The sequence below is a fragment of the Phragmites australis genome, chromosome 10, assembly GCF_958298935.1.
Source record: "Phragmites australis chromosome 10, lpPhrAust1.1, whole genome shotgun sequence".
NCBI classification, from domain to species: domain Eukaryota; kingdom Viridiplantae; phylum Streptophyta; class Magnoliopsida; order Poales; family Poaceae; genus Phragmites; species Phragmites australis.
Genome location: NC_084930.1, coordinates 16,259,971 through 16,281,402, shown reverse-complemented (window position 1 = coordinate 16,281,402; position 21,432 = coordinate 16,259,971). Strand labels below are relative to the sequence as shown.

General features: G+C 44.6%; 2 protein-coding genes and 1 long non-coding RNA gene across 7 annotated transcripts; 1 reads left to right on the top strand and 2 right to left on the bottom strand.

Moving 5' to 3' along the window:
- Positions 1 to 8,511: 8,511 nt before the first annotated feature.
- LOC133930127 (uncharacterized) lies at positions 8,512 to 11,075 on the bottom strand. Its single transcript, XM_062376822.1, has 5 exons — positions 10,721 to 11,075; positions 10,549 to 10,619; positions 9,848 to 9,961; positions 9,398 to 9,760; positions 8,512 to 9,312 (listed from the first exon to the last, which is right to left on the bottom strand). Exons 1-5 carry the CDS (start codon positions 11,073 to 11,075, stop codon positions 9,064 to 9,066), a joined length of 1,152 nt encoding a protein of 383 aa, XP_062232806.1. The 3' UTR covers positions 8,512 to 9,063.
- Positions 11,076 to 14,053: 2,978 nt separating this feature from the next.
- Positions 14,054 to 20,435, bottom strand: LOC133883706 (uncharacterized). Of its 5 annotated transcripts, none has more exons than XR_009902947.1 (9): positions 20,331 to 20,435; positions 17,387 to 17,465; positions 17,155 to 17,312; positions 16,859 to 17,071; positions 16,653 to 16,778; positions 16,028 to 16,161; positions 15,868 to 15,943; positions 15,455 to 15,786; positions 14,054 to 15,368 (listed from the first exon to the last, which is right to left on the bottom strand). XR_009902947.1 is itself a non-coding variant. In XM_062323124.1 (4 exons), the coding sequence occupies exons 2-4, from the start codon at positions 15,922 to 15,924 to the stop codon at positions 15,116 to 15,118; spliced, it is 642 nt and encodes a 213-aa protein (XP_062179108.1). In that variant the 5' UTR covers positions 15,925 to 15,943; positions 16,028 to 16,629; the 3' UTR covers positions 14,054 to 15,115. The 5 variants fall into 5 exon arrangements, 1 of the variants encoding a protein (XP_062179108.1); XR_009902946.1 differs by having other exon boundaries at positions 20,296 to 20,408; XR_009902948.1 differs by lacking the exon at positions 20,331 to 20,435 and adding an exon at positions 19,323 to 19,376.
- On the top strand, positions 18,119 to 21,404 carry LOC133883708 (uncharacterized). Its single transcript, XR_009902949.1, has 3 exons — positions 18,119 to 18,257; positions 19,355 to 19,483; positions 20,855 to 21,404. It is a non-coding gene; the product is annotated as an uncharacterized LOC133883708 (long non-coding RNA).
- The last annotated feature ends 28 nt before the right edge of the window (positions 21,405 to 21,432 follow it).

The following is a 21,432-nucleotide window of genomic DNA, read 5'->3' as shown; positions in this document are numbered from 1 at the left end:
CTTGTAATTTGCTGAAAAGAGGGCTGACCTTTTCAATAAATGAAGTACATGTTTATCTCCAATGCTTGTGTTCATCTCCTTTTAGTTTCTTTCTATTGACTCTCTTACTTTGTTGTAAATTTTTCCTTTTTTATTGTTTTTTTTGTTTTGGTCGATAAGCTGAGATTTTTCCACCTTTAAAAGTTATTCCTCTTATTGCTATAGGTATAAAATTCACGTTCAAATTATTGAGAAACCACTACTACCAAGTGTAGTTCAGCGATCCCTCGAGAGAACAATTACAAAAGAAGATACAATGTAGGGGAAAAGTTGTCTATTATTTATTCATATATGTTTACAACGAGGGGTTCTGCCCATATATATACAGTACTAAAAACCCTTAAGAGATAAAATCAAATCTTTCAAGAGATCAAGACGGGCCAACGTTCAGTTGTAAAACTCCAGGTTTCCTAAAACTCCCCCTTGGGTACTTCTCGCGAAGTACATATGTCTCATTAAAACTCTCTAAAAACCCAGAGGGAAATATTGGGAGAAAGAGTACATAGCTCGCGACATAGTCACACGAATTGTCTCGTTAAAAACCTTAACATGAGAAACTTCAGGGAAACTCATTTAAGGGAAAAAGAGTATAATTCACCTAAGATTTAAGGAAAACTTCATGATTAACTTTGGACACTTAATCTTCTTGACTAAGATTTAATTATTTATATCGATATTATATGAAATTCTCCCCCTGAAATATACAACTCTCTAAGCATCATCATCCCAATGCCACGAATACATCTTTCAGAACGAGATGCAGAGAGAGACTTAGTGAATAAATCTGCTTGATTTTCATATGGCTTGGTATGCATTACCTTTATTCATTTTATGCAATTCACGAGCATAAAGAACTTAGGGGTGATATGCTTCGTTAAGTTGTTTTTCACATATCTCGATTGCACTTGTACAACACATGCAACATTATCTTCATGGATAATGGTGGGGGTACTAGTGGTGTTCAAACCACATTGCTGCTAGATATGATTGATCACTCTTCTAATCCATACGTATTTCTGTGCGACTTCATATAAAGCTATTATTTCTGAGTGGTACGTCGAAGTAGATACAAGACTTTGCTTTGACGATTTCCAAGAAATTACAGTTTCACCACATAGGAAAACATAGTCAATCTGTGATTTTGCTGTATGCGGGTCTGACAGATACCCAGCATTTGCATATCCAACCAGACTAATGTCTTGACTCTTTCCGTAGAACATACATGATCTTTGCTATTTTGCAAGTAATGCAAGATATCATTCACGTTCTTCCAATGCCTTCTAGTGGGTTTTAAACTGTATTGAGAATTTTGGTCCCAATACTTCCTCCCCCTCTTCTCTAGGTCTACAGGGATCTTGATCTTCTTGTAATGACCTTCCGACCATGGGGGTTTTAGCGGGAAATGATTTTTCAAAACCAAACCACTTTAACACCTTCTGAGTGTAGTTTGACTAATGTACTAAAATTCCATCTATCACATGCTCTAGCTACAGGACTAATTTTTTCATTTCAAATTCATACATCAAGTACAAGCTTGCTTCTTCTATTTCGGATCATCTACATTTGCAATCCATTCTAGGATCTGACTGTTTCAAACATATAACAACTTCTTCAATTGTACGCTATAAAGTTGTCTAATTATTCTATCATGATTCGGCAATGGTATTCCTTCAGGTACCTTCATATAAATGTCCGAATCTGAGCTCCTATAAAGATATGCGGTCACAATATCCATCAATTTCATTTTTAACTCCAGATTGATTGTCATTGAGATTAAATATCTAAAGGTAATGCCACCCATTACCGGGGAATGGATTTCTTCATAATCAATGTCCGGTCGTTGAGCGAAACCTTGTGACACTATTCCTCTTATGAACAAAAACTCACTTGTATCCTACTGGTTTGATGTGAAGAGATGTGCGACATACTGGCCCAAAACCTCTCTTTTGTTCAGGGACAACAGTTCAACTGTTATTGCCTTCTGCCAGTCTTCACAATCTGACCTTATTCTATATTCAATGAGCGATGTAGGATCATGGTCATGATCTATAACTGTAGCAATTCTATCTGCGAAGTGTATATCAACTATTGTGGTTGCTCTTTTCCAAGATTCCCCTGAATTCACATAGTTTATTGCTATTTGATCATGTGTTGCACTTTTAGGTGCATATTCATTTTGCTCTTCATAATTTCTTTTAGGTGCACTTCCAGGTGTTTCTTCATTATTTCTTACTGTTGGAGCAAGACCCTTTAGTTTACCAGCGTTAATTTCTATTTCAGCGCGCGTATTTTTGCTGGTTTCTTCCTGCGTGGGAAAATTCAAATCTGGTATACCTACTTCCTGAGGTTCCATATAATCGCCAAGTCTCAACTGGCTCCCCTTCTTTTTTCTTTAGTGTATTTTTATGATCAGTTGTGGCAAGCTCTTATTTCCCACTTTAGCCAGACGTCTCTGGCTATTTGGGACTTGAGAAATCAAATTCCTTGTCCTTTATTTATTTTTCGGAGCTCTTAGGACAAGATGAGAGGTACCTTCCACTAAAACTTCCACCCTCTCCGGTGCATTGCGTGCAGGCACATGTGAATTAGTCACGCTCTTCAAATCACAAAAATGATCAGGTAGATCATTTGCTAATTTCTGCAAAACGATAATTTTCTATACTTCTTCATTTGCTTCACTAGTGCGAGGATCATGTGCCGCAATTCCTTTGGCCTGCCAAATAATTTCCCGTCATTCTTCATCCAGGGGTTCGCTGTGGCAACAATATTGGCACATAAACCATACATCTAGGTTTGTGTAAATGGGAAATTTTCGGAATTACCCCTTGCACTAATTGCATAGTTGAATGGATGCTATAGGAGGATGGTATATAATAAATGAGAGCTGCCACATATAAGACTGCATATCCCCAACATATAGCAGGCAAATTACAGGGCTGCAACAAAGGTCTAGCAATGAATTTTATTGCTTCTATCAGTGCTTCGCCTAGTCTATTCTGAGTGCGGACATGCGGTATAGAATGTTCAACTTTAATTCTCATACCAATGCAATAATCATCTAACACTTTAGAAGTAAATTCTCCAGCGTTATCCATTCTAATGGATTTCACTCGATGGTTAGGAAAAATATTCTGATCTGTATGATCTGCGAGATCAACTTTGCAAAGATGTGGTTGCCGGTAGGTAATAGACATACATATGACCACTTCGAGGATACGTCTATTAATACCATGAAGTACTGAAACAGGCCAGAGAGCGACTGAATAGGAAACAAATATCCCCCTCGATTCGGTCCAGGAATGCAGGGATTTCATCTTGTACCTTCAAGGTAGACGGTCTTCTTATTGATTTTCCAATAGCACATGCAGGGCATACAAATCTTTCTGATTCAGGAAATTCTTTACATTTATGCCATGACCTTGTTTCTTATCATTCTAAGACCAGGATGATCTAATTCTATCATTCCATAGGGAGAAAAATTATGCACTATAAGTAAACACTTCAGGTGCTTTAATGCGAGTGTAGTACAAGCCACTATTTATGGAGGAAAGTTTTTCTAATATTCTCACTTCACTATCACGCTTAGTAATGAGTAGGTTCTCCCTACAATCTTCTTCACCAACTTCTACATGAAAACTATTAGCGCAAATATCTTAAGAGATTCCTTATAGATTCAGGATAAAACAATGCTTCTTCGATGTGCAAAGTAGTTCCCATAGGTAGTATGACCATGACTCTTCCAAAACCTACTATGTAATTATTACTACTAATGACAGTCATCACTTTTCCAGAGCTATTTTTGATAGACTGAAAATACACATTTTCTCTTAAGATGGTATTTATGGTTCCACTATCCACAATACACACTTCCTCCATACGGGCGCCACACTTAATCTGTTAAATACTGAAAAATATTGTTTTTGGCTAAGCTTGGTCTTCTAGAGCTTTCATTCATTCATTCAATCCTTCTAAATTCAGCAGTTAGATAAATGGCTAATTACTCTAATTCTAGGTGGCAAACCATAGGGTTGAACTACAATGGAACATCCTTGAGCTCATGGACGGCAGTGAGACGGAGATGGAGTGGGCCCTCCAGTCACATCGCTAGAAGGTGGAGGAGCTTGGGCCGTTGGGTGGTGTCCGCGCCATTAGAGTCGATAATGTGCACGATCTTCTCGAACTCCATCGTCTCTAGGATGGACTGGTTGGCGGCGGCAAACTCTGTCGATGTGGACGTCGCACGAGGCAAGAGTGGGGGCAACACCCGGCACAGGCCCAGCCACGCCCTGAGCGCACGCCTCATTAGCACCTCCATGAAGGTGACCGTCACATACTGCATGGTGTCGCCATCAAGTTGCGAGAAACACATGACCCAGAGGGACACGTAGTCACAGTTGTCGATGCCATGGAAGTTTGTCGCGCAGATCAGCACGACAAGCTCCGAAGGCATGGAGTGCGTAGGGAACTTGTCCACTAAGCCGTTGAGTGCGGTGGCATCGGCGTCGAGCATGCAAGGAACACAATGTAGCCATGGAGGTGTTGGCCACGATTGCGGCATTATGCCGAGCACCTCGTGAACATCATCGCTGGCGAGCACGTAGCGGAACCTAGCCAACGCCATCGAGGTCGATAAGCCCATCAGGGCCCACACCGACCTCGATGGCATTGGCCAGGTTCCGCCGCCACAATAGCAGGTTAGGGTGTAGCTCATCACAGAGCATGGTCTGGAAGTAGCCCTCCGGTGAAGAAGCAAGTTAGCAAAATACTTGGTCGGGTAGTCAAGAGGTTGATGAAGCGGTCCTGGTCGCCACTATGATGAAGCTGCATGGCACAAGCATGCAACATGTTGGCCACCCTTGTCTGGCCCTAGATCTGTACAACACGGAGGTTTGCAGCAGCAGCAGTAAAGCCTGGTGCTAACGAGGCCACACGGAATTCTGTGGTAGCTCTAAAGCAAGGGCTCAGTGCGGATGCAGGCACAGTGATGGAAGTAGGCACGGCGGTTGACACAGTGGTAGCACTAGTGGGGATAGAGATAGTGCGGTGAGCGTGGACGTCGGTGTTCCCAGTCAGAGTAGGCACGATGATGGGATCGTCGATGTTGCGCGCCTGGATAAGGTGGTAAACGAAGACTCGATGCTCTTCAGGAGTTCGCGGATCTTGCGCAGTGCCGTCGTCTAGGGACTGTAGCGGCGGTGCTGCTTCACGCCACCAATTGGCCGTAGATAGTCATTGAGGAAGCAACTAGCTGGAGTTGCCGCTAGACTTGGAACAACGCTAACGAAGGCCAGTGAAGTAGTAGAGGCAGGGGAAGCTGATGGAGAAGTGAAGATGTGGTCCCAACGGGCGCACAACACCTCGAGCTTCGCCAGCATCCATGTATACATCACCTCCCGCCGCCACTACAAGGACTCCTCAACCAACATTTATTCAGCATCGATAGAGGGCGGTGACGAGGTGAAGTTGGTGGTGGAGCCTCTGATACCAATTGTCATGTACCCGGTGGAATCAAGCACCTTAATTGATCACAGACATGATCAATCACCACAGAACACAGTTGTATTGCTATCACCATTCGGTTCACAACGACAGGGTTCAACAATCAACACAGAGGAAATCAGAGAGAGATAGCAAGTAGACTAGGAGGAGGAAGAAGGTGGTTGGGTAGAAGAAGAATAGCAGTGGGGATGAGGATCAGAGATAGACTCAGAGAAGGAAGAGAACTGGAGGAAGACGAAGTTCTGAGCTATCTGTTCGATGGATTGAGCCACTGCCTTTGCTTCCTTTTGTAAACACCTCCTTGAACTATGGGCCCCACTTGATAGTCTAGAGGCTGAGAGGAACGATGACGTCCTAAAAGGGGGAGTGAATTAGGACACCTAAAAACCTAAACCAAATTGGCTCCTAAAACTTCACAAGATAAATCTATCTCTACTTCTATCTAAATATACTCTAGGTTTATCTAGTGTGTCTACTCTACTGTTCAAAAGAGGTTGCAAGAATGTAAATACAGAAGCGTGAATAAGGTAGAGAGAGCAAACTTAGCACAAGTGATTTTTATCCCATGGTATCGATGGCATGAATGCCACCCATAATCCATATTGGAGCTCCACAAAAGATATGCTTCCTGTCTGCACCCGATCATGACTCTTGAAACACCAAGACAAGACCTTAAGCCGGATGAGCTACCAAGCCATTAAGACAATGTCTCACCACTAGCTTATCTTCCGCTCACTTGTTGTTGTGATCACTTCGGAGCTAAAGCCATAAGGCAAGGGTCTTCACGTGTGTCTTGCCGCAAAGTCAACAAGCTTGAGCAACTCTGGCTCAAGTTACCAGCGAGTCACCAAGACTCCAATGCGCTAAATACCACTTGATATAAGCTAGGATCACTTCTTGATCCACTCTTCAAGCTGCAGCACCTAGCTACAACTTTCTCTATGCCTATAAGCTAGATCACTCACTAATCTTGTACTTAATTGTCTTGCATGATCACTTTAAGCACTTTAGTGGCTTGAATGTTTTCTCAAGTATCTCTGTGTTTCTCTGAACTCTAGCATCTTCAAATGACTGAGTGGAGGGGTATTTATAGCCTCAAACTCGTGCACTAGCCGTTAGCTCAATGGCTCAAAAAAGCTGTTAACATCGGATGATCCAGTGAGAATAATAGTACTAATATCGGATCATCCGGTGAGTACAATATCAGAAACTAGCCGTTAGAACTCACTCAAAGTCATCCTGAACATCAAACACTCCGATGTATATATCATCTCCATCACCGGACTATCCGATGAGTACATTTGAGTCATCTGAGCCTCTGTAGCCTCTCTGTACAAATTGCTCCGGTGTAAGCCTCCGATGTACACAACACATATCACCGGACCATCCGGTAGGTATTCTTCGATCTTCAACTCTTGAAAACGCTTCTGTAGGAAATACTCCGGTGTGAAGCATCCGATGTGTACAACACAAACACCGGACATTCCGATGAGTTGATCTTCGTTCTTCTATGCTTAGATTCTTCTCTGCAAGAATTAGTCTGACGTAATCCTCTGGTGATCACTGGACCATCCGATGAAGCATCTGCATTCTCCCATTTGTCAACAATGTTTCGCTGCTTCTGCTCATTTGACACCAAACCATCCGGTGAGGTAAAGCTGGCTCTGAACACAAAGCTCCGGTGCGTACAATTCTTTTAGCATTGGATCACCCGGTGAGTACATTTTTCCTAAGAAATCTCGTATTCAACTAAGTTTTATCCCGACTACGGTGACTTTATTGATGTATTACTTCTATAAGATTTAGTACCGTATATTTTTGATAAACATGTTAGTCCCAACGACTATATTATTATTAATCATCAAAATCATAAATATAATCTAATAAAACTATTTTCACTACAACATCCACTACCAACTAAGCAAGCTCTCGATCCCTACGACTATCAATCTACTGCCTTCTATTTGTTGCCACTACTAGAAAAACCAAACACCCCTACAACTCGTTTTACTAGGGAAAGACTCCAAAGTAGTAGGAACGAGTTTCCCTACTGTATTTCGTAGGGAAAGAATGGCAGGGGAAAGAACGACGGGAAAGATAAAGTGTCCTACAATTTGTTGGTAGCAAGCGTAAAGAATGATTGTTTCCCTACGATTTTCTCCGGTAGGGAATGAAATTGACGTGGTGAGCCTACTCCGACGTGAAAAGACTGTTTCCCTGCAGTTTTTATGGGTAGGGAATGACAGTGATACGGCAAAGTTGCTTCCCTACCCTTTCATTTTGCTTGGTTGCTTTAGTAGGGAATATTTGTTTCTATTTTTTTAAATAGCCTTGATATTTCCCAACGCCGATCAATTATAGGATCACAAAATAAACTGGTCAAATATACAAAATGGTCTAGATTTCACAAGCATGCCATAAACACCACATTAGATGCAAGCAATTAGACCCAAGTCATAAATCTTAATACATAGGTGCAGCTGCATACAAGTCAAACCATTTTGCATAAAAAAATTGGAAATCTCGCAGACCCAAGTCTTGATTCAGTGTGCATACAAATACTAGAAATCTCATAGACCCAGTCATGATGTATGCAAATATAGAGATTAAAAATTGCACATACCATAGGTGCTGCGCTTTGTGATTGCTTGCATCTAGTAGCACAACCTTTGATGTCTTCTTAGCTTAGCAGCGACAAAAATATGGCACACAAGTTACCAACGACAAAAGAAATAGCCTTCCACTACTTGTGTAGCAAGCTTCAACTCCAAACATAGTTCTCAAAACGGGCCAAGCTGATCATTCAAATCCGGAGAGTAGTTCCCTCCTGCCTCATCCCATGGGCAACCCTACGCAAAATATCATCCAGGTTCTCTACTCCAATGGCTGAGCTAACAGTAGGAGTCTGCATAAGAAACAAGTTTTGTTACTTACTGGCCTGCACAAGAAACATCCAACTGGAGAACGGGCTCGTAGCCCAGTGGTAGCGAGCTCCGGTGGAGCGCTCCCCGCCCGAGTTCGATCCCTGAGATCGGACTCGGGTGTCTCACCGGGATTTATTCCCAAAAATAAATTTGCAGGTATCCTCAGGCGTCTATGGACCACAAGGGGAGGTGACGCGCCCGTCGCTAGCGGAGCTGGAATCTTCGTGAATCTCTGGTAGACGTGTGTTGGTATAGGTTCTAGTTCTAGCGTGCGCTCTAGGGGTGTGTTGGTGTGTTAGTGTGTAGTGTGCGTTGTGTTCAGGCGTTCGTTCAGATACTACAACTTGTCCCTTAGATCTGAGGAATAAAAAAAAACATCCAACTGGGACACTAGCAACAGCAACAATAGCCATAAAAATCAACACTCGATATTAAAGATCAGTTTGGACATTACTAAGTGGCAACATGTTCCCTTCAAGAAAGTAGTAGCAAGTTTCCTTCAAAAAAGTAGCAGCAAGTTTCCTTCAAAAGATTTGTCAAATGAAACCATTGACACCTCTGAATGTAACAATTCTTACAAACAATAGCTGAAGCCTGAAAGTCACAGCAGTTGCCCTTCCAAGGCAATGTAACCAGTGCCAAAAATCACAATAGCAGAAAAGAAAAAAATGCACTCTTCATAACAAATGCACAGGGAAGAAAATACATGGTGGCAGGAACCCAAAGCTGAAATACTTAACATTTTGAGGAGAAGGATTTGGAGTGCTGATACTCCACATGTAGGAGGAGGGGGCAGGGAAAGTGGAGATGGAACTGCACTTGCAGACATCCCGGTATGCTGAGCCACATTCTGGAACAAGAAGACAGGAGTTAAGAAAGAAATCCATGTGCATAAATGGAACAAAAATATTGAAATTGACATCTTAAATTCACACCTGCATAAAACTTTGCATGCTATTATATTGGTTTTGTACCCCTCTTCCCCACTCTAAAAGGGTCTGAGCATACTCCTTTGCAGTGAAGATCCACCCCATCTTCCTTTGCAAGGCGCGCATCTTCGGACAACCTTCTCTTTCATGCTCTTCTTCTCGATGTTGATGGTTGAAGACTCTCGAAGATTCACAGTGACTGTTTGCCACAGCTAGGACCTCGCCATCATCAACCATTCCATTGAATGTAGCCCATTTCCCATGTGGCCTACCAAAACAGCACTGATAAATGGCTCTTGCATCCACCGGAGAGTGCAACCAATCAAAATCTGGACCATTTAGCTCAATAGCTTTTGTTTTGTACTTCTCCTGTAAGATAAAAAGATGGATAATCAATGCAACAAAATGAGTAAAATAATTAATCCCCATTGAAAATTAGGATAACAGAAACAGTACTAGGCATGCAGCAGCATCTTCTATGTTCAGTGAGGTTGGATCTTGAGGATTTTTCCCACGATGTGTATAGACCCATGCCTCAATTTGAGATACTGCTCTCCCTTCCTTCTCAGACTAGATGAACAAGATCACTTTAAATGCAAACAATAGGTTGTTACAGGAAGAACCAAATTTTAATTACTCACCAATTTTTAGCGTATTGTCGCAATGGCTGTTTGAGACAGATGCAAACTTCAATATTCTATAACAGCATGCATTTTTGAGCAACAGATGTAAACTTCAATATTCTGTAAACAGATGGAAACAGTTTACCAATATTCTGTAAACAGATGCAATAAATGTAAACTTCAATGGCTATTTGAGACAGATGCAAACTTCAATATTCTAAATCAGCGTGCATTTTTTAGCAACAGATGTAAATTTCAATATTCTGTAACAGAAATACTATGTCAGAGATCGCCGGAGTGTCAATGGCAGCGCGTTGCCGGCGAGCTCAAGAACGCACACACACAAACTCACGCGAATGCAGTGGAATATCACAGAGACACGGTCTCGTTTGTATTGCGCTAAACTTTTCTCTTGACACTGATTGCATATAAGCAAAGGGATTACAAACTAACTTGGGGCCATGATCCCCGACATGCACGCCACGCCCGTCATCGACGAGTGCCATCCCAAACGCCTGGAACGTGGCACACAACGTGCTCCCATGCGAACACAGCGCATGTCAGAGCACCATTCGCGCACAGCCCAACAATAGCCATGCGCCTAACTGCTAAACCGAGAAAACAGCTAAACATGCTAAGGCATCTAACGGTGCATAAGAATTATTCAACAAATCTCCTCCTAAGTTTTGTGCACAGAGCTACTTACAGAGGCGAAGGCCGATCTTGGTGCAGAGCTCCTGGAACTTTATCTTGCAAAGTGGCTTTGTTAGAACATCACCAAGTTGCTCATCAGTTCTAATGAACCTCACTTCAATCTGCCCATTGTGTGCATACTCCCAGATCAAGTGAAACCTAGTATCAATATGTTTGCTCCGGTCATGATGCACAGGATTCTTGATCAATGAAATGGTGGACTTGTTGTCCACCCTTAGCACCGGCTTGCTCACAACTGAATCTAAAATCTCAGCTAGTAGCCGAGCTAACCAAACAGCCTGACAGGCAGCAGTAGCAGCAGCAATATATTCAGCTTCACAACTCGACAATGCCACCACTTTCTGCATTGAGGACTGCCAGCTAATTGGACTGTCTCCAAGAAAGAATATGACTCCAGAAGTGCTCTTCCTGCTGTCCAAGTCTCCAGCCAGATCACTATCACTGAAGCCCAGTAATTCTGCCTTCACACCTTTCTTCCTTGGATAGAAGAGACCCAGTTATATATCTCAAAATGTGCTTCACAGCTGCAAGATGCTCCTCATGAGGTTCTTCCATGAATCTGCTCACATACCCAACCGAGAAGGCCAAATCAGATCGGGTATTCACTAAGTATCTCAAGCTCCCAACCAAGGTTCTGTACTCAGTAGCATCCACACATGGACTGCTGCTCTCCTTGCTCAGCTTCAACTTAGCCTGCATAGGCACCTGACAGGAATTGCAATCCACCATGCCAGCTTTCTCAAGGATCTTCTTTGCATAGCTCCCTTGAGACAGAGTAGTTCCCTCTGCATCTTGCTTCACCTCAATGCCCAGATAGTAAGTGAGTAACCCAAGATCACTCATCTTGAATATCTCTGCCATTTGTACCATGAACTTCTTGATGATGCTGCTGCTGGTGGTTCCTGTGATTACCAAATCATCTACATAGACACCCACCACAAGCCTCTCAACACCAGTACCTCGGCAGTAGATTGCATGTTCAGATGGACTTCTCTTGAATCCCAGAACACCCAGTTTTTCATCCAATTTTTTATTCCAGGCACAAGGAGCTTGATGTAAACCATACAGAGCTTTGTGTAGCTTGAATACCTTGTGCTCATGGCTGAGCTGAGCAAACCCCGATGCTTGCTCCACGAACACCTCCTCCTGGAGGTCGCCGTTCAAGAACGCCATCTTGACGTCCATGTGGTGGACTTCCCACCCTTCATGCGCCACCAGTGCCAGCAGTAGCCGCACCGCTTCCATGCGCGCTACTGGGGCGAATACCTCGTCGTAGTCGACACCTTGGCACTACACGTACCCCTTGACGACGAGCCGCGCCTTGTGCCTCACCACCGTGCCGTGCTCATCCTTCTTGACCTTGTACACCCACTTGAGCCCAATGGCACGCCGGCCAGCGGGGAGCTCAGTGAGTGTCCAAGTCCCGTTCTCCTCGATCTCCTGTAGCTCCTCCTCCATCGCCCAGCGCCAGCACGGGTCCCGCTCCGCCTGAGCCAGCGACGCAGGCTCCTCCAGGCTACGAAGAGCTGGTCGTCGCCCAGATCACACACCGCATACCCAGGCGGCGACGCAGGGCCGATGACGTTGTCACCGTCCGAAACCGCAGCAGCGCCCCGTCGTCGTGGTCGGAGTCCAGCTGGTCGCCCAGCCCTGTCGGTGGTGAGGTGAACTGGATGCCTGGTGTCGTGACGCCCGCCGTCGTGGGTGTGGTTGGAGGCGACGTAGGGAGCATTGTTGGAGTGGTCGCTGGTGAAAAAGGGGAAGCTGAGTGCGTGTCCACAAGCTCGCCGTGCTCTGGCACGACCCTGTACTCGACGGAGAAGATGTCGTCGCTGTTGCTTGCCTCGACGCCATGCTCCTCGTCACCGGACCAGTCCCACTAACCAACCTCATCAAAGATCACATCCCGCGTCACGTGGACGCGCCTCGCGATTGGATCGTACACTCGGTACGCCTTGGAGCCCCGCTCGTAGCCGACGAAGATTACCTTCCAGCGTCTTCAAATGAGGGGTCGTGTTCTTGACGTAGACGAGGCAGCCGAACGTCCGTAGATGATGAACGGCCAGCTTCTTCCCATACCACGCCTCGAACAGCGTCATGCCGTCCACGCTCTTCGTCAGTGCCCAGTTCAGCAGGTACACGACGGTATTCACCGCCTCACTCCAGAACCAGCCCGGCAGCCCCTTCGCCTTGAGCAAGCTCGCGGTCCCGACCACCATGCCGTTCTGGCGCTCAACAACGCCGTTCTGCTACGGGGAGTATGGCGCCATCAGTTGTCACCGGACACCATCAGTCACGCAGTACTCCATGAACTCCTTGGCAATGAACTCCCCGCCACGATCCGTGCGGAGTGCCCTTAGCTTGCAGCCAGACTCTGCCTCCGCGTGCGCCTGGAAATCCTTGATGGCCGCCGCTACACGATCCTTGGACAACAGCACGTTCACCCACATGTACCGACTTCGATCGTCGATGAGTAGCAGGAAGTAGATGTTTCCGCTAGGTGTCGCCGGCACCACCGGTTCGCAGAGATCCCCGTGGACCAGGTCAAGCGCGCGCTCCACACGGCAATGCGACTGGTCTGGGAACGGTGTCTGCTTCTGCTTGCCAGCAAGGCACGCCTCGCACAGTTGGTCCACCTGCTCGATCATAGGCAAGCCGCGGACCATCTCCTCCCACACGCCATCTTGCGGAGCGCCCGCATGTTGATGTGGCCGAGCCTGGCGTGCCACCGCCAGGTGCTCTCCTCGCCGCGTGCTGCCATGCAGATCAGCTGTGCGATATTGACATCGAGCACATACGACCGATTCGCCGTGCGCGCGACCTTTGCCAGGAGCCGTCCTCCTGGCTCGACAATCCTCGTCACATCAGAGTTGATGTTGATGTCGTATCCCGCCTCGTCGAGCTGCCCAACACTCACGATGTTGGCTATGAGCTGAGGAATGAAGTAGACACCGGTGAAAGAGCGATGCTCGTCGTTCTTGCACGCGAAGAGCACCGTTCCGCAGCCCTCGATCCACGCGATGGAGTCATCGCTAAATCTAATTGTGCCACAGACGTGGGTGTCTAGCTCGACGAACGCGGCATGGAAACCTGTCATGTGGTTCGTCGCCTCGGTGTTGAGGATCCACTTCTCAGCATCGCGATTCTCGTCCTCCGCCCCGAGATGTGCGAAGACTTTGGGCAACACCTCTCCAACGGCGCACGTGCCAGCCAGGGCCGACGCCCTTTCGATGGCACCCGCGCAGCACAGGGACGCGCGTGGTGTCACCCCCTCCGGAGCACCCCTCCCCCCCCCCCCCCATCGTGCTCCTCCGACCGAGCCTGATGACGAGCTGGATCCAGCCAGAGCAGCTATCGACGAGGGTGGCTACATGCAGGCTCCGCTTGGGACGAACATCAGCACGAGCTACGGCGGGGTGGACGTCAGGGGGAGCTGTAACAGGGCGGACGAAGGCGCGGTCGGCAGTGGAGGGAATGGAGTCGTACGCGGCGGCGGCAGTGATGTGGGAAGTCGAGAGACATCCACCTGCACTAGCAGCAAAGAGGCCTCCTCCTGGGCCACATGAGCCTGCTCTTTCTTTCCCTTAGACTTGTAGTCCCGAGCCCAGTACCCAAGCTTGCCGCAGCTACGGCATTGGTCAGAGGCCTTCGGTCCAGAGGAAAACGACGCCCTGCCCCCTTCGTTCAAGCGCTCGCGTCCGCACCCGTGTCCTTTGTCACGATGCACCAGCTTCTTGCTCGTGCGCCGCTGGCCTGGTTCTCGCCCTTGCGCTGCCTCCGCCGCGCGTCCCACTCCTCCTCCGTTAGGAACAGCTTGCCATCGTGCTGCATCGTCGGTGGAGGTGGCTCAAACGCCTCCTCGACGGCCTTCAGACGTCCAGTCACATCGGCGAGGGTGAGCGTGGCCGGATCGAGCAGCGTCTGGATCGCAAGCACGATCTACTTAAATCGAGACGGCACGCTGCGGAGCATCTTCTCCACAACCTTGGGTTCCTCCAGGGTCTCGCCGAGCGTCGCAAGGGTGGACACCATGCCGCTCAGGCAGAGCGAGTAGTCCTCTATGCTCTCGCCGTCCTTGAATGCCGCCAAGTCGAATTGCCGCCATAGTTGCTGGGCGGTTGACTTCCTCACGCGACCGTCGCCCACCCACATTGTTGCGATAGTGTCCCAAGCCTCCTTCACTGTTTCCTTGTCGGCGACTGCGGACACCATCTCCGGAGGCACGACGCTGCAGAGAGCATCGAGCGCCATCATGTCCTCCTGGGGATCGACCCTGCCCTTGTCAATGGCGGTCCAGAGCGCCCGGGCCTTGAGCTTCACTTTCATGAGCGCCCAATTAGAGTAGTTGGTCTTGGTGAGGACGGGGTAGCTAGTCCCGCTGCCCACCTCATGGACCACCCGCTGGATCACAGCGCCCTCCTAGGAGAATATAAAAACTCACGCAGAATTGCAGGTCCATATAGTGCTTTGAAACCATTTTCTTGGAACTTTTCAACATCTTGTATTCTGTGTATGTGAGAATCCGAACACCCATGTTGAAACAAGCGTTGGACATGGGTTGATCCATCTTTAATGATGCTTGGAGTTGCTTGACACTTAAGCAAATTAGGTAAGGCTTCAAACTTTGCACCCATTGTGTCCTGTAAAATGATCAATTGCGACTAAGAATATAAGCATTGAAATAAAGTACATTAGATTGTTAATAAATAGAATATAAGAAGCTTACTCTAATGTCTCAGCATCATCAACTGGCATGATATAATTGCATACGACGTCTGTCAGTTCTTTTTTGCCTATCGGCATGTCCACCATGGAAAGGGCACACAATGAGGACTGGTCTCTAGTTTCATCGGCAGACTCATTTGTATTTATGACTTTAAACTGAACGGATTGTTGTGACCTTTTGCATAGATTAGGGGGATTTTTTAGCATCACAACATCATCTGGACTTCCACTTTCTTCATCGTTCTCTTCGACTAACGGATGTCCTTTCCTCTTGTTTAGTTCTGATGATAACAAAATAGCAGCTAATTTTGTCCTGAATTGTATCATATCATCCTGCACAATAACAATAACATTAATTTTTACAGAATATATGATTAAACATATAACAAACTATCATGACCCTGTATGATATACCTGAGTTATATTGTCGGACAACACATCCCCTGTCCAGTATTCCATGTAGTTTAACATGAAAAGACCGCATGAACAGCTACAGTATCAAAAAAGAACGTCATGCACATATTCATTTAATCAGTGAAAGGAAATTGTAGGTAAACAGATTTTTGAGATGTACCTGTCCGTCTACATTATCTTTTCGAATTGTATCTGTCTAACCGGCCATGAAGCAACCCGAAGGTTCTGCCACTTGTGGTTTTTAAGCTCCTTGAGCTGCGATACAATGTCTATTTGCCTCTGCAATCCGTTTAGCTATTTATATATAATAAATTAAAAAATATTAGCACCGAAGGTTACACGCCAAAGCTATTTATATATATTACTCCCTTCCGACACCTCCAAAGGACACCTCCAATTATAAAGCACCAAATGACACCTCCTATTACGTAGGACACCTCTAAAGTTACGCACCCTCTAAAGTTACGCTCTAAAGAACCAGCATCTAAAGAACCACCCTTTAGAAGTTACGCTCTAAAGAACCAGCTCTAAAGTTACGCTCTAAAGAATATGCAATGTAAAGTTACGCACCCTCTAAAGAACCAGCATTTTACTTCTTCTTTGCTACTCCCTCTAAATTTACGCACCCTCTAAATTTAGACTCAACATTAGCTTTCTACATTTGCTTATTCACATCACCTTTGAAAAACGCTATTATTATATAAACTTTGTATAAAATAGTTAAACGTTCTAAACTGGGACGGAGGGAGTAGCAAAGAAGAAGTACTTTAGTAACAAATACTCACAGTGGTACTGAGGTCTTCGCGATCATATACGGGACCCATCGAATCGAGCACATGTATCTCACTTTTTCTGGCGTCAATCACAGCAAGATACCAGTGGATTCCCTTGATGTTTATTGGAATAAATACCTAAATATTTTTTGCACATGTAGTATTAGGCACTTATATATGTTAACAAGAAAAATCATAAATTAGAAGTTAATTTTTACCATGTCATGGTCCAAGTATCTTTCCACCCTTCGTTCGATGGTGCTATTTTCAATGGTGTCATGTGCAGCATATAGATCATCCGTTCTAATGTTATTATCACCATCCCGCTTCAGAAGGGTTGAGACATAAGTAGTCTTAAGGTAGACTGTACTACCGGACTTATGTTGTAGATGCTCTTGAGCCCTTAATAAGCAAATGCATGCATTTATGACCTGTACTTGCAAGTTAACAACAACGATTAGATAACAGAAGTAAATATTTGTGCATATTTGCTTTTAACATATGTACTTATTACCTCATCATTCAAAAATGCACTCGGTTGGAAAAGGCATTCCAAATGCCTCCTGTCTACGAGAGCATCATCGATGAGCACAAGTACTTCTTTTCCAGGTAAAGAAGGCATGTTTTTAATTGGTAGAATAATATCAAGATCATTTTTTGTGCAAATATAATCTGGAAAAAATCAGATGCATAAGGGACTAATGTAGCAACTGAAAAATGACACAAAATATAGTGGAAATAAGTACCATGCGGGACAATTCCATTCGATAGAGCCTTCTTGGGTTTGTTATGCAGCGACATAACTCTAGTTCCAGCTCTTGTTTCCTGTACAAACTCGCGACGATGAAAAGCATGAAAAGGCATAAGATGAAATGCATGAAAAGGTGCCATAGGCAATAGCGTTTGCACTCATGTGCGGAGAGATGGCTAAAGGTTGTACTCCCTTTTGAATTTCCACTAATGCAATAGCGAGAACATGTCTAAATAATATCCTACTTAAAAAAAACCTGAAGCTAAAAATGATCTCATCTTGATGAATTAATGGTTGTCTACATAACAAATAAGAATAAAAAACATACAACCTACAACCAACTATGTATAGCGAATATTTTCTATCAAATAGCCTTCAACGAACAGCCACCTGACAAAGAAGGAGGGCGATAGGAAGAAATCTCGGCGGAGGTGGTGGTCTGGCGGTGGAGAAGAAAAACCGATGAGCGGGGAAGCGTGCAGAAAAGCTCTTTGTGCCGAGGGCGAGCTTAGATCGGGCGGAGCGGCGCTATTCGACGGCTTCCCCAAGCTCGAGCTCGGTGCTCCGATGGCGGCGGCGGAGTGGTTAGCTAGGGCAAGGAGGCGGCGGAAAAGAGCACTCGGCGGACGGGTTGGGGGAGGTGGCTTTAAATAGAGAGGGGAGTTAGGGCCAGCGGTTAGGATCGGATTCGGTTAGTTGGGATTTTTTGAATCAAATCGCGCCTCCCCCTTCCTCCTCGTAGCGAGCTCGAGGCGAGGGAGATGTCCCTGGCGGCGTCGAAGCAGCAGGCGAACCTGCTAAAGCAAGAGGGCAACACTTTCTTCAAGGAGGAACGCATCAACGCCGCCATCGACGCCTACACCGGGGTAAGGGTACACCAGCCGCCCGCTGGATTTTCCGCCTAATTCGCGTGCTACGCTTGTAGATTCATCAAGTTGTTAGGAGTCAGAGGTTTTTCCTCCTGTTCAATCGATGGCTTGGTAATTTGATTTGTAGTGTTGGCATTGCTTGTCAGGATGGTTCATGGCTTCTGTGTCGAATTGTCTCACATTTATCTCAAAAAAAATTGTTGTCTCACATGGAAGACAATTTTCTGTTGATGTAAAGCTTGTTTGTGGGCAGCTAGGTGGTGTGATTACTGATTATGCATATTGCTGCCACAACGCATCTGGACTCTGGAGTAGTTCCTTTGTTTACCTAGTTAAGAATTGCTTCACTACAATGAAGGTTGAATAGCAACTTGACTTTTAATGTATTGTGAGGCTAGCCAATGCTAATGCACTGCTGTTTGTAATTTGCTACACATTTAGTGCTAGGCAGGGAAGGGGGTTGCTGGGAGAGGGGAGGGGCTGCTGGAGAGAGGACATAGAGATTTACCAATCTTATAGCACGGTGTAGAAACATTAGAAGCCTCTAGAATTGTTATGCTTGTGAACCCTACAGAATTATTAAACATTAACTTTAGATTAAGGGACATGACATCGAATGTGTTGGTTGTAGCCATTCAGCAAATTGCAAATAACAACTTTAGATTAAGTGATTGAATAACCTTCAGAACTTAGCATATAGAACAGGACTTGTTCATGGAAGGGAGAAAAAACTTTTCTTCATAGTATATGCTCACCACTACCTCTAGGACTGATTTACTTCCTTCACTTTTAGTTGTCTTGATTGTTTGGAGCCAGACCTTAGTAATGTAGTCGGAGTTACTATTATTTCCAACTTAATCAACACAGTATGAACAAGTAAGATTGTTAACTTTCGTTGAGGTCTCACCATCTTGAAATATGAAGATGTAATGCACTTGTGTCTAAAGAGGTTCATATGGTCCAGCTTATGTATCTACTATTCAAACTTTCCTTCCAGCTTATGGAAAGTCCATGTCCTTGCTTATTTTTTGCTTCTCAAATTTTTTCACTTTACTTTTTTACCTGAATCGTTTGGTCTTTCTCCTTCCATTTAGTTGCCATGGACATTTGAAAGACAAGGTACCAAGTTGGAATGGCGTTGGAAGCTGCAGCCTTCACCTAATACACAGTAGACTAAATCTGAGATCCTGGGTTTTCTTATGGTTGCAAAAATACGCTTGAGTGTATGTCCCTTTACCCTTTGCTTTACATCTTTCATTTCAGACTACATGGGATTATGGAAAGTCTAGCTAAGCTATGGCAATGTTGAATTTAAAGAGAACCACAGGGTGAATTGGTTGTTGAGGTGCAGATGAACATGAACTTGATTTGCTTGAATTGCCCCCAACTGCCAAACCACTGAACCACTTTTTGTCTAAAGGAACTGAAAATAGGCTTCTGGGGCGCAGATGCTAGTTGGAATTCCAATTTCTTGGTCAATGTTTCTTTTGTAACTCGTCAAATTTATGAGTAACTGGTGCTGCGCATTTTTAGAGTAGTTTTAGTAATGAATACAGGAATACACATAGGTGTAATTCACAAGCTCTGAGTAAGTGTGAACTAAAACTAAATAAAGAGAATAAATAGACAATGTGAACGTATCAATCTGGGGCCTCCAAACACTGAAATACAAATACAATCAATCTAATTTGCAAATAATATAACAGAGAAATACAATCATGCTAATATACTCCAATGCAAACAAGGAATCAAAAGCAGCCTAGAGCTTCACAGGATTTGTGTAGGAGAAATCTAAACTTGGTGATGAAAATATGACTAAATATAGAATAGAAAGATTAGAATATCTCAATATTGGCAACAGCGGTGCCATATGGCATATTCTTTCCTGGAATGTCTTGAATACTTTTTTTATTTTCACTGCAAATTACATATGCATTAATTTCTCTATATTAGTAGAGAAGTATAACCATTTCTCTATTGTTTCCGAGAGTCACTACAACTCGATACAGAGACAACACTCAGAAGAACAAAATACCATGAATCAGAAGAACAGTGTTCACGTTGGCTGACCAGTGAGTAAGGCAGTGACGAAACCCATCAGACAGCTTCAGCTTCAAGGTGAACTTTGGATCCAGGATAAGAAAACAGCTTAGTAGCATTCTTGTAACTCACCTCCACAAGTTCTGCCTCTGGCATTTCAAGCAATGACGCCCCATACATCAAAACCTGAAAATAAGGGACCACAAGATTTTAAAAGCATGTTCTCAGTATTGCTCAATACAAAGTAAACAAGCGTTTTTCATAGATGGAACACACAGGGAAACAGGGGGCTGACGCTGGATTGCTTAAGTAATTTAAACAACACAGGACTTCAGTATACTAATAGAGTAATAGACAATTGTGTATTTTAAAACTGAAGATCTAAAATAGGTTACATATGGGGAAGGATCTCAACAGAATAAGCACATTCTGATGTCTTTTTTTTTGGTTTTTGCAATGTTTTTCTCATTCTGTTCTAACTGATTACAACTCTAAAAAGCCATAGTTTTAGCTTAATGTATTTGTGCATGACTCTCTATTTTGTGTTTATCTAGTTTGTGGCTGTCTTAAACTCAAAGAAGGCTAAGCTCAGACAGCTTAGAGACAAAGCTGCTGAATTCGAATCTGCTGACAAGCCTCCAAAGGAGGAAGAGGAGAACTGAACGGACAGAACAGAGCTCTTCGAGGGAGGAGGCGACAAAGAGGCAAGCGTCAACGATGAGCCATCAGAGACAGGCAGCGACCATCTTCATTCTTCATAGCTCTTCTAAGAAATCCGCAGCCACCACCAGAGGGAGGAGAGGTCACAAGAGGACAAGAAAATAGGCTGAAGAATGCAAGCTCACTGCTGGACTGAACATAACAGGACCTACGTGGAAAATGTTGATCCTTGTGAAGTCCATCTGCAGCTGACCCATGATCTATCATGCCAGTGTGATCCTGACACGTGGGCTTTATATTAAAAAAAAAGAAAAATAACAGTGTGGTACTACACTAAAACCTATAGTAGTTTCTAAATGGTTTTGCAAAATGCCTTTAGTTCTGCAATATTTACCCACAGAAAAAAAATCAAATTTAGTTTAAGTAACACACTGCATGAAGATTATTTATCTGTACAGTCTCAAGTTGCTTG

What these genes read in the sequence shown, in the direction of transcription:
- LOC133930127 (XM_062376822.1), bottom strand. Translation starts at nt 11,075, where the DNA reads ATGCAGAAAGTGGTGGCATTGTCGAGTTGTGAAGCTGAATATATTGCT. An exon ending in CAAGATCGGCCTTCGCCTCT is followed by an intron (nt 10,620 to 10,720) that starts GTAAGTAGCTCT and finishes TCGGTTTAGCAG; the next exon opens with TTAGGCGCATGGCTATTGTT. An exon ending in AAGATGCTGCTGCATGCCTA is followed by an intron (nt 9,761 to 9,847) that starts GTACTGTTTCTG and finishes TTTATCTTACAG; the next exon opens with GAGAAGTACAAAACAAAAGC.
- LOC133883706 (XM_062323124.1), bottom strand. Translation starts at nt 15,924, where the DNA reads ATGTTAAACTACATGGAATACTGGACAGGGGATGTGTTGTCCGACAAT. An exon ending in TGTCCGACAATATAACTCAG is followed by an intron (nt 15,787 to 15,867) that starts GTATATCATACA and finishes GTTATTGTGCAG; the next exon opens with GATGATATGATACAATTCAG. An exon ending in GATGATGCTGAGACATTAGA is followed by an intron (nt 15,369 to 15,454) that starts GTAAGCTTCTTA and finishes ATCATTTTACAG; the next exon opens with GACACAATGGGTGCAAAGTT.